At 42.5% G+C, this 14295-nt stretch overlaps 1 protein-coding gene and 1 long non-coding RNA gene across 2 annotated transcripts in view; one reads left to right on the forward strand and one right to left on the reverse strand.

The window, feature by feature from the left end:
• The window catches only part of LOC146523135 (NXPE family member 3-like), a 45859-nt gene that overhangs the window by 29116 nt on the left and 2448 nt on the right, over nt 1–14295 (forward strand). Inside the window, exons 3-6 of the mRNA XM_085145162.1 lie at nt 1476–1765; nt 7543–7613; nt 8441–8647; nt 8743–9889. Of these exons, the coding sequence (XP_085001288.1) occupies nt 1476–1765; nt 7543–7613; nt 8441–8647; nt 8743–9296 (1122 nt within the window). The 3' untranslated portion in view covers nt 9297–9889. The remainder of the gene's footprint in view (nt 1–1475; nt 1766–7542; nt 7614–8440; nt 8648–8742; nt 9890–14295) is intronic.
• LOC146523137 (uncharacterized) lies at nt 4860–8481 on the reverse strand. The gene is made up of 3 exons (XR_014871501.1): nt 5904–8481; nt 5672–5735; nt 4860–5314 (listed from the first exon to the last, which is right to left on the reverse strand). It is a non-coding gene; the product is annotated as an uncharacterized LOC146523137 (long non-coding RNA).

Genomic DNA, 14295 nt, shown 5'->3' on the forward strand with positions numbered 1-14295 from the left:
GCCTTTTACTTTTCAACAGATTTTCAGACCTTACTTCGCTACTTTTAGATGGATGGTTGTCCGATATAGATCCAGGGACCTTTGATAGTGAAGCAAATCTGTTCTGCAATTTCACATTCAGTTGTTGTGGAGGTTTGTTGTTAACCTTCCTATTCACGGTTGTCCAGTCCTGTTTCCTCCCGCATACAGGGGTAGAAGAGCTTTTCTGTCTCGTAGGAAGTGAAGGCCAGTCAGTTTCAGAGATTTCAGCTCACTGTGCCCTGTTTGTGATAATTCCTCCCCCTTCCAGGAGACATGATTTTTGTCTTGGTTTTGCACCAAGACAGTCCAAGGGGGGATTATCGCTTGAGGATTTATTATAATGCACAGAGTCTACTTTCTTGGTCAGGTTATCTGTGCTCCTTAGCTTTGTACTAGCTTGCTCATGGCCATTGTTTTGAATCAAAGGCAAGATTGTTTCATTTCCACACAGTCCATTTACCTCCATGTTTACTTCTAAACGATGAATTTTGGTCTCCAGTACTGCAGTCTTCTGCAGGAGGCTGTGGTAGTCGTCTGTGGAGAGGGAAGGCATCCTGTTGCTAGTTAGCCTAGAGGTTAGCACCTTTCCAGGCTATTGAGGCTGTTCGGTGCCCAGACGCTGTAATCAGGCTTCAGCTGTGTGTAGGCCACAGACACACGGAGCGCTGAAGATAAGGCAACTATAAAAATGTTGTTGTTTCTGTTAAGAACACTTTAGTCCTAATGATCTATAAGTGTCCAAAAGCTATCGCAGGTAAGCTCATACAGAAAAAAGGGAAAAAATCAGCATAAAAATAAATAAAAATCAATAAAAGAAGCAAAGCATTTAAAGTGCAAAGAGAGGAAGCGTCCACACTCACAAAAGGGGGAGGAGTACACTATGCCGGCCACTTGGTTATGGCATTCCATGTATGCCTTGCCTGCTAGCATCTTGCACCCTGCTGTTATGTGCTGCATTGTCTCTGGGGCATCTTTACACAGCCTGCACCTGGGGTCTTGCCTGGTGTGATAGGCCCCAGCTTCTATGGATCTTGTACTCAGTGCTTGTTCCTGTGTTGCCATGATTAGTGCCTCCGTGCTGTCTTTCAGTCCAGCTTTGTCCAGCCACTGGTAGGATTTCTGGGTATCAGCCACCTCTGCTATCTGCTGGTGGTACATTCCGTGCAAGGGCCTGTCCTTCCATGATGGTTCCTCACCTTCATCCTTTTTCTTGGGTTTCTGCTGCCTGAGGTATTCACTGAGCACGCTGTCAGTTGAGGGCATCTTTGTGATGATCAAAGGTTCAGACCTATCCTGGCCTGCAGGGACTATTTATATTAACAACTTCACATTTGCTGTAGCACAATGAAGCTCTGGCTTGCTTAATAATATTTAACAGTACCATGTGCCAGATCCATATTATATATACTTCTGTGAGACCCAAATTTCAAAACTTTGATTATTTGTCCTACCAGGTGACACTGGTTCATCCCAGTGAGGCAGTCACAGAGTTGCGCAGGGTGGACATAGAAGAACCCGACTGGATCCACTTCAAGAGTCAGTTCCGCTCGAGCTTGTTCACTAGAACAACCACCTGCAACGTATGTTTACGTCCAACCCAGCCTGTGTGCAACTACACTGATTTACGTACAGGTGAGCCATGGTTCTGCTATAAGCCAGAAAATATGAGTTGTGACACCAGGATCAGCAACTACAAAGAAGGATATAAAACAGGCCTGACAACCATGGAGGAGCTTTTTCAGAGGTGAGCATTACCTGTGGTGTTCAATTTCTAGAGTTACTAAAATCATATCTAAACTAATACAAGGGAAAATAAGGACTACTTTGCAAATGCTTTCAAAACACATGAAATAAAATCCCCTCACTTTTTAATATTTGCTAGAATATGTCTGTGAAGGTTCTCAGTCATCCAGGTTATCCTAGTCTAAGGAGCTTGGAAAGAAAAGTGTCGGGACTTCTTTGAGTTGCTTGAAGACGTTTCACCTCTCATCCGAGAAGCTTCTTCAGTTCTTAGGGTCAAATGGTGGAGAGTCCCAGATTTAAACCCAGTGGGAGTATCCCCCCAAAGAGGGACAAAGGACCCCCTGATGATCCTCTACCTAATCGCATGAGCCAAGGTGTGAAAGCGGGTGTGGGTCACAATCAGCCAGGGTTTCGGGTGAGCTCATTGTGAAACCTGGCCCCACCCTATCATGTGATTTGCTGAGGTCAGATGGCCCAGGATGTGAGTGGGCGTTAATGATTTCAATTACTCTGACCCTGCTTGCCGTTTACAGTGCCTGAAGTCTGGGTGAGAGAGCTGCGCTGCATAAAAGCTGATGGTGAAGGACATTTACTAGGGGAGTGATTCAGTGAGGAGGTTGGCAGTTTGTGCTGGCTCATTAGAGGGGGAACAGAACTTCTCTTTGTGCTGGAGGCTCCCCATTGCTCAGCATGGAAACCACATTGTTGAATCACACTGCTGATGCTGCTGGTCTGCCAGTCTTGCCTTCTTTCTTTCTTTTCTTTTTCAGTCTCAGCATGGGATACCTGAGATTTGACAGATTGGTCTCATGATAAACAACAAAAACTGTTTAAAATATAAAATGTATACATACTGTATTGTGGGGAACTAGGAATATATTTAGACTGAAGTATCATGCCACAGTGCTGGCGATCGTTCAGGTTGTACCCCGTCTGAGCTGAATAAATGCTAAAGAAAATGTATCACAGAGGTGAGAATGGGTGATTGATGTGACCACTTGAATGCAAGAACATGGACTTCTTAACCTTCAGCCTTGTGCGCAGCAATATAATTCCAAGTTTCTGCTTCTAGCAGGAACAATGAACAGCAAAATATTCAGGAGAATTTAATTCATTGTCACCTATTCTTTATTTTCATTTAACACGCTAATTTTTGTTATCCTCCTTAAGAGAAAATGTTTGGGATAATCCTTACATGGCAGCAGCACAAGCAATAGCTCACTAAATAGACACAAAAAAATATTTTATTTTCTACCAGGAATGAATGCTTCTCAAATTAATACATCGAGTGACCAAAACACCAATTGTGTGCAATTCTGCTTTTCATCTGCAGGCTGTGAAAGCAAGAATAAGCTGGCTTTGCCCATTTGCCATGAAAAAAATGAAACTTTACAGAGTTACAGCGTCCAAGGTCGATTTCATAGATTATCTATTTTATGGGAATATGTTGTCACCAATCTAGGTTTTGTAGTTTAAAAAAATAAATAATTTTTTAAAAAAGTTTAAAACATAGTGAACTATTTGCTGCATGAAGCATTCAGCGTATGATAAGATGAAGCGATGTGACGGTAGAAGGAATGTGACACTTTCAATTGAGAGGAGAGAGATGACAAAAAGGGGGTTTCTTGCCCAAGGTCTAAAGATTCCCTTTAACAATAAACTTAGCTCTGGATGGGGTTTTTTTCCCCCAAATTACCTGAACTCCTTTAAGGTGTTTGTGAAGGGATCTCAAAACTGGATTATAGATGGCAGACAGTTGGTGTTGTAAACCACCGCCTCTGTTCAAAGATGGTCGCTCACAGTGGATGTAAATGGCTTCTTTCACTCCTCTTTCAAACCATCTGCCCTCTCTTTCCAAAATGTGAACATTGGCATCCTCGAAAGAGTGACCTTTGACCTTCAGATGCAGATGGACTGCTGAATCTTGTCCCGTGGAGGTGGCTCTTCTATGTTGTGTCATGCGCTTGTGAAGTGGCTGTTTGGTCTCTCCAATGTAGAGGTCTGGGCATTCCTCGCTGCACTGTACCGCATACACCACATTGTTAAGTCTGTGTTTTGGAGTTTTGTCTTTCGGGTAAACAAGTTTTTTGTCTGAGCGTGTTGCTGGGTCTGAAATGCACCGGGATGTCGTGCTTGGAGAAAACCCTCTGGAGTTTCTCTGATACACCGGCTACATAGGGGATGACAATGTTGTTGCATCTGTCTTTCTTATCCTTCCTCGCTGATGTCTGATCTTCTTTTCTGTGCATCTTTGCTGACTTTATAAATGCCCAATTAGGATAGCCGCATGTTTTAAATGCTTTCTTTACATGTGTGTGTTCCTTCTTTTTTCCTTCAGGCTTAGAGGGAACATGTTTAGCCCGGTGGTGTAGGGTCCTGATTACCCCAAGTTTGTGTTCTAGAGGGTGATGGGAGTCAAAGAGGAGGTACTAGTCCGTGTGTGTGGGCTTCCGGTAAACTTCAATGTTGCGGTTGCCATTCTCTTCAATGTGCACAGGAAAGGCAAACAGTTATCCTTTGTGTCTTCCCTGGTAAACTTGATGTTTTTATCCACTGAGTTAATGTGCGCAGTGAAGGATTCCACTTCTGGTGTTTTGATTTTGACCCAGGTGTCGTCTACATATCTGTACCAGTGGCTGCACTGTAAAATCGAATTAGTTCACAGAACTCAAAAAAACTATGTAAACTTGTGGCCTAAAAAAAATTGAGTAATGTTTTACGTAAGATGATTAAGCTAGGGCAACTTACCCATTTTGAGTATAGAGTAAAAACCTATGTAGTTTCCAGATTTCAAAAAAATATGCAAACTCGTAGCCTCAAAAAAACTAAGTAAAGCTTACTTAAGATGACTGTTAGGACAACTTATTATTTGCAAGTATGCTGTATTAAGAATAACTTGATATTTCTGGCTGTACAATACTAATTGTTTACCTACTGACAAAGTAGGTAAACAATTAGTAAACAAAATTTCAAGTTCAACTAAATGAAAAAAAAAATTGTGGTAACTTGAATGTGATTAAAAATAATTAACAACACTTTTTGTAATGATGTTAAAATCAGCCCAACTTTCATTTTCAAATGCAAAAAAGTATAACAACCAACATACTGGACACTGTTCTCTTGAACAACAAACAATTATATTGCCATCACGGTTATAATCTTAAAATGAAACAAAGTCTCAGATGTAATTATTCTGAAAATAAGTTTAGGCCTACCTCAAGTTTGTTTTGTACTTACTTATATAATCAAAATAAAATATTTGTTGTGCTGTCACAAGTGCAGTCTCTGATTTAAACAACACATTTGTTTTTCATTCCAACACATGAGCTTGTAATGTTTTAAGGATGGCTTGTTTCCAGTCCAGGCATTACTGCCTGAATGACTGTCATGGATCGAGGTGATCCAAATGTAGGTGCAGAAGAAAGTCTTTAACTTCCCTTAAGTACAGTGGCAGTGGATGTGGGTTGGAGATGCAATGAGCTTGAACCTGCAGGCGACCATCTTCACTGACCACACCATCTGTGATGGAGGACTCATCTCTCCTGGTGTCCTGCAACCAAACAATCATATTTTTTGGAACATGAACTTAATTGCTTTCTTAAAACATTTTTTTCTGCATTTGGTATAAAAAAGACTCCAATTTAGACAATCTCAGGCTCCCTCACCACCGGAGAGGTGACATTCAATGTCCCAATTGCAATTGAAAGCATCATTTTAAAAAGGGCTATGCAAACATGGCCAATAACTTTCATTCCAATGATGTGCAAAATGATTTGGGCACAAAACAAATTTTGCTGTTAGAAAACTTGCAGACTTCACTATTTACAGTGTAGACCCTCTAAACTAAGTTTGGGGGATGTGATCTGTCAAGAAATGCAGACCAAACTGTTGTTGTTTGTTTACTTACACAGCATGTCTTGTAGAATTAACTGGAGTCACCAGCAACAGCATAGTGCAGTCATATCTCAAGTCTAATGACAGAAGACAGGAAAAGATCAGTACAGAAACAACTTCCCCAAACCAAAGCACAAATAAAACAATAAGTAAAACAGGCTGATCTAAAGTATGATTAAAGTTCAGCCTTATTAATATAAATGTCACTGACAATTGCTAATATATTGGAAGACCAAAATACTTACCACTGAGTTGATGTCTTTCTGTCCAACAGCAGGAGTGCTGGTCCCGAGCCTCAAAAACAGTAAGAAGCAAGCAGAGGGAGAAAAAACAGAAATTTTTTTAGAAGCTGATTTGATCCTTAATGGCTGTGCAATCATTGTACCTTACAACACAGAAGGTCAGTGTAGACCCCATACAACCAAATTAGACTAACACATATAGTATTAAAAACACCATCTACTACTGTGTCTGAATGTGTGGTATTGGCACTGTCAGTTTAGGCCTATAGAGATATGTGTTTGAAAAAGACCACCTAATTTAAATATAATCATTACATTCAAAGTTAATTTCCAATATATAAAGTTTCTAATAAGCAAAATGACCAGATTTAACATATGGCAGGGTTTATATGTAACATAATGTTTCTTATGATTCAACTGTGGAATTTAACTTAATTCTTTAGAAGGACAAGCTATATTACTTTATTCTCAAGTATAAAGCCAACCAAATGGTTAAAGGACACCATTGTTTCATCTGGGTCCAGGGTAAGTTTCTGGATCTTGTCGGTGAAGTCGGTGGAGTTCTTGATGTGATGTGGGGTGTTCACCACAAGAGGTGCTAGGATGGTAGCAAGGTGTTTCGAGATGTTGTAAGTGGCTGAGTTTATGCTACTGACAATGGGTCTGAGTGGGACACCTTCTTTGTGGATCTTAGGAAGTCCATAAATGCAGGGTATGGCATCCCCTGGGTAAAGGTGGTGATATGTAAGGTGGTCAATGATTTCGTCCCTTTCAAGGTCTTGAAGGCAAGCTATAACTTTCTTTTTGTAGCTGCTTGTGGGGTCTCGCTTTAAGGCTTTGTAGGTATTGTTGTCACTACCTGAGAGTAGTGATCTTTGTGTGGTAATCTGTTGTGTTTAGGACCACGGTGCACCTTCCCTTATCAGCTGGTAATATAGTGATGTTGTGGTCTTTGCTCAGGGAAGCGACGGCCTTCTTTTCCTGTATTGTGAGGTTGGACGGAGAGACTTTGGCACTGGAGAGGGTGGCTGAGACTTTCATCCTGATTTGCTCTGCTTCTGTCTGTGATAATTTATTAATCCGTATGGCAGTTTCTGTGGCTGTGATGAGGTCCACTATGGGCAACTGTTGCAGAGAAATGGCTGATTTTGACCCACACCCGCTTTCACACCTTGGCTCATGTGATTAGGTAGAGGATCATCAGGGGGTCCTTTGTCCCTCTTTGGGGGGAAACTCCCACTGGGTTTAAATCTGGGACTCTCCACCATTTGACCCTTTAGAACTGAAGAAGCTTCTCGGATGAGAGGTGAGACGTCTTCAAGCAACTCAAAGAAGTCCAGACACTTTTCTTTCCAAGCTCGTTAGATTTGCTAGAATAGAGATGGAACTATGTAGCTTGCTAGCTGGAAAAATGTTCCATATTTTCTCTATCTAGTCTGAAGCTTAATGATTGGTAGTTTATAACTCAAGCTATGTTTGCTGCCTACTGAGCCTAAAATTTTCATTGTCAGTAGTGATGTGCCATTGTTACCTGAATATGACAATGATAAAAATTTGAATTTGATTCACTGTATCTCTAGTTTAAAAATCATTTTAATACTTAATTTTTGTGAAAAGATTGTAATGTGTGTACTTCCCTCAGTGGCGTAAACATGAAAGTCTCCATTCCAGCTTCAGGACCTGCCAGTGTCACTGTTTTTCCAAAGCAGAAAGGTAAAAATACAAATCTTACTGCTAACATCTATATCTTAATCTTCATCTCCATATCTTCCCTGGCCTCTCTGTGGGGATGGTTTTCACTCTGTCTCACAGTGCGATGACATCCAGTTTGTACGCCAGTGGTGAAACTTTAAATACTTATTTGTATGGGTTACTTTATGGGACACATCAAGTTTTAAATGTCCGTCATTACTGATGCAAACCTCACAGAAGGCCTCCAAGAAGGCTAACCTGCCACCTTTCTCCTTGGTGAACATGATGTATCGGTCCACCAACTAAATGTGATCAGTGAATTGTGGTAAGTCCTGAGATTTTATTTTCAACGACATACCTGAACCAGGTAGCATAGTAGTACAATTAGTAGCAAGAAGGTAAGAAGATCCTGGGTTCAATTCCGACACATGGTTGGGGCCTTTCTGTCTAGAGTTTACATTTTCTCCCCGTGTTTGCATTGGTTCTTTCCAGGTACTGCAGCTTCCTCTCACAGTCCAAAGACATGGAGTATGTGGGGTTTGGTTAATTGGTCAATCTAAATTGTCCATAGATTTGAATCTGGTGCAAATGGTTGTTCGTCTTTATGTGTTAGCGCTGTGACAGACTGGTGACATGTCCAGGGTGTACCCTGGCTTTTGCCCTAACCAGCCACTTTCCAGTGCCTCATGGACCAGGTACTGTGTCTGCACACTGCATATGCTGCATTTGTCAGATTAATTGAGTTTTATTGCTACATACAGGTTAAGGAAAGGCTTTGTTTGTGTGTGTGTGTGTGTATTTTATTAAGTAAAAATACACACACAATTGTCTGTTTTACTGCTTAACAGGTCAGTCAGAGGTGAGCATCAGCAGTGTGGAGTCTGAACCGTCTGGCTATTACTACCAGGGTGTGTGGCGAGCACTAGGTGGCACTACCGTTCATCAGTTCAACACTCCCTCGGCCATCACTCAGTGTCTGAAAGGAAAGCAGGTCCATATGTATGGAGACTCCACAATGAGGCAGTGGTTTGAGTACCTTAATGCAGCACTACCAGGTAGCTGCTCTGCAAACCTTTCTGGCAAAGAACAATAATTTATTCACACTATTTTATTCATGTAGTTTAACTTATTTCCTTTGGAATTCTTTTAGATCTAAAGGAGTTTAACCTGCATAGCCACAAATCAGTTGGACCTTTAACGGCCCTGGACCATGCGAATAACATCTTTGTAAGGTACCGCACCCATGGTCCTCCTCTACGTACTGTCAATGTCCCATCCATGGAGCTGCATTATATTGCCAATGAGCTGGACAATGTGCTTGGAGGCAGTAACACTGTAGTAGTTTTTGGCATCTGGGCACACTTTGACAATTTCCCTATTGGGTTCTACATCCGTCGACTGATGACCATCCGCAGTGGAGTGGTACGGCTACTGTCCAGGGCTCCAGGCATAGTGGTTGTCATTCGGACTGGAAATCCCAAACTTTATACACTTCTTGGCGCATTTGTTAACAGCGACTGGGCCACTTTTCAGCGGCTAAAGGCACTCAAGGCTATATTCAAAGGATTGAATGTCCATCTGGTGGATGCCTGGGAGATGGTTCTGGCCCACCACCTGCCACACCTCATGCACCCACAACCTCCAATTATCAAGAACATGATTAATGTTCTGTTGTCCTACATATGTTCTCCAAAGGGTGGATAGATGTGTTTCAGTACTCCATCTATAAACATATTCAATCCTCATCTAATCTGTCTTCTTCACTCTTCACAGTGCAGTTTATGAAGACTGCTCCTGTTTTCACAGTTCCACTGTGATGTCAACTCTTGGCTTCTCCTTAGACTTCAATTGGGGCTTTTTTTATTAGTGCTTTTATATTTACTGAGGGAAAAACCAAAACAATTCTGTTATCCCTTTTGTATTTTCTGTTTCTTTCAGTATTCATAATATTAAATCAAAATCCATTTAAATAAGCCAGTTTTACTTTTTAGTTATTACACCAAACATAAAATAGTAACGTGAGGGGGTAAAAATGAAAAACAACCAGCAAAGCTGACATGTTCCAGTGTGTTCCTAAGATGGGAAGAACCTAAAATATTATGCTTTCTCTAAATGTGATTTTATATAATTATTTGTTTCCATCATGCGGGTCAACCAATTACATCACTTGGATTTGGTGCTTCACTGAATGACATTTTTTCCTTTTTATGGGCCTCGTTGTCAGTGGGAAGAGAGGCCAGTAAAGAAGTGGACCAAAGTTATCCTCCAAATCTGTGTCACAGCTTATCGATCGATTTGTTGAGACTTGTGTAACCCAGTGTTAAAAACAGGATTAAAAGTATAAATATTCATACTCGTAACAATGGGAATAAATATTGATAAAAACAAAGTTAATTATAATAAATACTGATAAAGCATGTAAACATAAGTTTAATTAATATGTACATATGTATATGTAATATATAAATGGTGTGGGGGCAGGACTTAGTCCTGTAGAGTGTTTGGTTAGATCCACTGAGCAACCAATCATTGGCCGGTCTGACCCTCCCCCAGTCTGTGCGCTGCTCAGACACCTGTGTGTGCGCCTTCGTGTGCCAGTCAGATACGCCAGAGACACAGACGGTGAAAGATCAGTTTACCCGTGCAGCGAAGAAGCTAGCTGGATAGTGAAAATCCTTTCACTATCGAGGGGTTTCCTCCCCAATTTGGAGGAAACGTTTTCCACCTTGATCGGGTCGCAATGGTTCTCTGTCCTGGATTTAAAATCTGGGTACTACCAAATTGAGATGGAGGAGCTGGACAAACCAAAGACGGCGTTCGTATGTCCCATCGGCTTTTGGGAATTTAATAGAATGCCCCAAGGCATTACAAACTCCCCCAGCACATTCCAGCGGCTCATGGAGAAATGTATGGGCGACATGAACCTGCGTGAGGTGATCGTGTTTCTTGATGACATCATTGTATTCTCCAAGACACTTGAAGAACATGAGGCTCGCTTAATGAAAGTTCTTGATCGCCTGAAAGAATATGGGCTCAAACTCTCACCCGAAAAATGCAAGTTTTTCCAAACTTCTGTCAGATATCTTGGGCATATTGTGTCCAGCAAGGGAGTGGAGACTGACCCTGAAAAGGTGGAAGCCTTAAGTACCTGGCCTGTGCCCCGTGATCTTAAACAGCTCCGCTCATTCTTAGGCTTTTCAGGGTACTACAGGCGGTTCATTAAGAACTATTCGAGTATCGTTAAGCCCCTCACTGACTTAACATCAGGCTACCCTCCTTTGCGCAAAAGCACAAAGCCTAAAGCTAAGTCTGTCCAGTACCATGACCCCAAGACACCTTTCGGCAAACGATGGACTCCCTCTTGTGATCTTGCTTTCAGAACCATCATTGAAAAGCTCAGTACTGCGCCTGTATTGGGTTTTGCTGACCCTAAACTGCCATATACGCTCCATACCGACGCCAGCACTACAGGGCTTGGCGCCGCGCTCTATCAAGAGCAGAATGGCCAGACCAGGGTGATAGCTTATGCAAGCCGTGGGTTGTCTAGGAGTGAATCTCGTTATCCCGCCCATAAGTTAGAGTTCTTAGCCTTGAAGTGGGCAGTGACGGAAAAGTTTGCAGATTACTTATATGGAAATCAGTTTATTGTCGTAACAGACAGTAATCCTCTGACATACATATTAACTACTGCTAAGATGGATGCCATGAGTTACAGATGGCTAGCTGCCCTGTCAACGTTTAGCTTTAAGCTCCAGTACAGAGCAGGCAAGCTTAACTCAGATGCAGATGGCCTTTCTAGACGGCCACATGGCGAGTTGCTTAACGACGCAGTGTCCCAAAAAGAGCTTGACCGCATACAGCAGTTCACACAGACTCACCTGTCCCTACCTGACAGCAGTTTAAGTCCTGAAGTAGTGTCTGCTATTTGTGAGAAACACCTTGTATGCAGCTCTCAAAATGACACCATCCCTTTGGTTCACTCGCTAGCCATTTCTGCAGCTGCCATTCCAGGTGACTTTGTCAATGAAAATGACTGTGGTGGTCTTCCTGTTATACCCCATATGTCCCCTGAACAGATCACAAACGAACAAAGAACAGACCCTTGTCTGAGGGAAGTCATTGCACAAATTGAAACTGGAGAAAAGGTCCCACCAACTGTGCGAGCTGAACTTCCTGACATCAACCTTCTACTCCGAGAGTTCAATCGATTGGAGATGCACAATAACATCCTGTACCGAACTCGCCAAGATGGAGGAGATGTTACTTACCAGCTTGTCTTACCTGAACAGCTCCGTGACCCAGTCTTCCAAAGCCTCCACTGTGACATGGGCCACTTAGGCACTGAACGTACCTTAGATCTTGCCCGAACAAGGTTCTATTGGCCTCGCATGGCAGCATATATAGAACATAAGATCAAAACATGCAACCGCTGTGTAAGACGTAAAACTCCTCCAGAAAAAGCAGCTCCACTTGTGAATATCAAATCCACCAGACCCCTCGAATTAGTCTGCATGGACTTCCTGTCCATTGAGCCTGATCGAAGTAATGTAAAGGATGTGCTTGTATTAACCGATCATTTCACGAAATATTCATTAGCCATCCCTACCAGCAATCAGAAAGCTCAGACCGTTGCAAAAGCCCTTTGGGACAACTTCATAGTCCACTACGGGATACCCGAACGATTGCATAACGATCAAGGTCCCGACTTCGAGTCCCACATTATCCAAGAGCTTTGCAAGATCATGGGCATTCGCAAAATCCGGACAACACCCTATCACCCCAGAGGGAACCCAGTAGAACGTTTCAATAGAACGTTACTAAGTATGCTAGGTACTCTTGAGGAAAAGGACAAAACTCAGTGGCATAACTATGTCAAACCACTCGTTCATGCGTACAATTGTACGAAAAACGATACAACTGGTTTTGCCCCATATGAGTTAATGTTTGGCCGTCAGCCAAGATTGCCAGTCGATCTAGCATTTGGGCTGCCCTTTAACAACAAAAGTTTCAAGTCGCATTCTCAGTACATAACAAAACTAAAGGCAACTCTACAAGAGACCTACAAACTAGCAACAGACCATGCTAACAAAATGGCAGAAAGAAACAAAACAAGATTTGATATGCGAGTGAAACCCTCAAAACTAGAGCCAGGTGACAGAGTTTTGGTGCGTGCAGTCCGTCTCAGAGGCAAGCACAAGCTAGCCGACAAGTGGGAGACTGATATTCACGTTGTGGTGAACCAAGCAGGTGACTTGCCCGTCTACAGTATAAAACCCTTAACAAAAGAGGGCCCAGTCCGCACAGTCCACCGCGATCTCTTGCTCCCTTGTGGTTTTCTTGCCCCTGTTGAAGAGAAACCTGTCCAACCAACTCATGTACGCAAACCAAAAACAAGGCAATCACCTAAACAACATGAGGAATGTGATCATTCAGAACTGGAAGATGAGGATGTCTGTTGGTTCAGAGAGGAACCTTTTCAAGAGCCCATGAAGGTTACTCGAGTCTATGAGATTCCCCAGCCAAAGACACACCCTAATGGTCACGATCATGCTGAAACTCATTTGCCCCGGGGAGACAACTTACATGAACATGACAACTTGCTTGGAGGTGACAATTTAACCGGATGTGACAACATACCTGAATGTGGAAATCCACTTGGATGTGGAAGCCTAAAGGAGAGTGGAAGCCTAGAGGAGAGTGAAACCATGGTGGAACACTCAAACACTGACAATGAAAACGAGAGTGCCGCTAACTTACCCGATGGATCTACCTGTGATGGGCCAGTGGAAGAAGACAACTCAAATGATAATCAAGCGAACTCAAGTCAGTCAGATACTGAGAGTGAAGCCACAGCGACTGTAAGGCGCTCAGAGAGAACAAGAACCCAACCAGAACGACTGCAATATAGTCAGTTGGGAAATCCTCTTATTTCCATTGCCCAGTCCCTGTTTCAAGGTCTAAGCCTGGCTTTTACCAGTGCCTTGACAGAACAAGATTCTGTGGTCATCCCCATGAATGCTGGTTCCCCTGTCATTACCGTTTAGCTATCCCATGCAAAGGGACTTGCATGATTCTAAGGGGGGATAGTGTAACCCAGTGTTAAAAACAGGATTAAAAGTATAAATATTCATACTCGTAACAATGGGAATAAATATTGATAAAAACAAAGTTAATTATAATAAATACTGATAAAGCATGTAAACATAAGTTTAATTAATATGTACATATGTATATGTAATATATAAATGGTGTGGGGGCAGGACTTAGTCCTGTAGAGTGTTTGGTTAGATCCACTGAGCAACCAATCATTGGCCGGTCTGACCCTCCCCCAGTCTGTGCGCTGCTCAGACACCTGTGTGTGCGCCTTCGTGTGCCAGTCAGATACGCCAGAGACACAGACGGTGAAAGATCAGTTTACCCGTGCAGCGAAGAAGCTAGCTGGATAGTGAAAATCCTTTTTTCGGCGAGAATAATAAGGGTGATACTGTATTCCATTACTGTATTACTGTATTACTGTATTCCGTGAGCCAGCGTGAGCACTGTGAAGCCCCGTGCAGCATTTGTTGCTTCACATGGTAAGTCCCAGGCAGCGCATGTGCGCTAGCATAGCATGCTACTCGCCGCTAGCTCCGATGCTAACTTCCGTTAGCCATTTTGCAATGAAAGTGCCTTTTCCGAGGCTAAAGCAACTAGCACTGAGTCT

Source organism: Neolamprologus multifasciatus, chromosome 3 (assembly GCF_963576455.1).
Source record: "Neolamprologus multifasciatus chromosome 3, fNeoMul1.2, whole genome shotgun sequence".
In the NCBI taxonomy this organism is placed as follows: Eukaryota; Metazoa; Chordata; class Actinopteri; order Cichliformes; family Cichlidae; genus Neolamprologus; species Neolamprologus multifasciatus.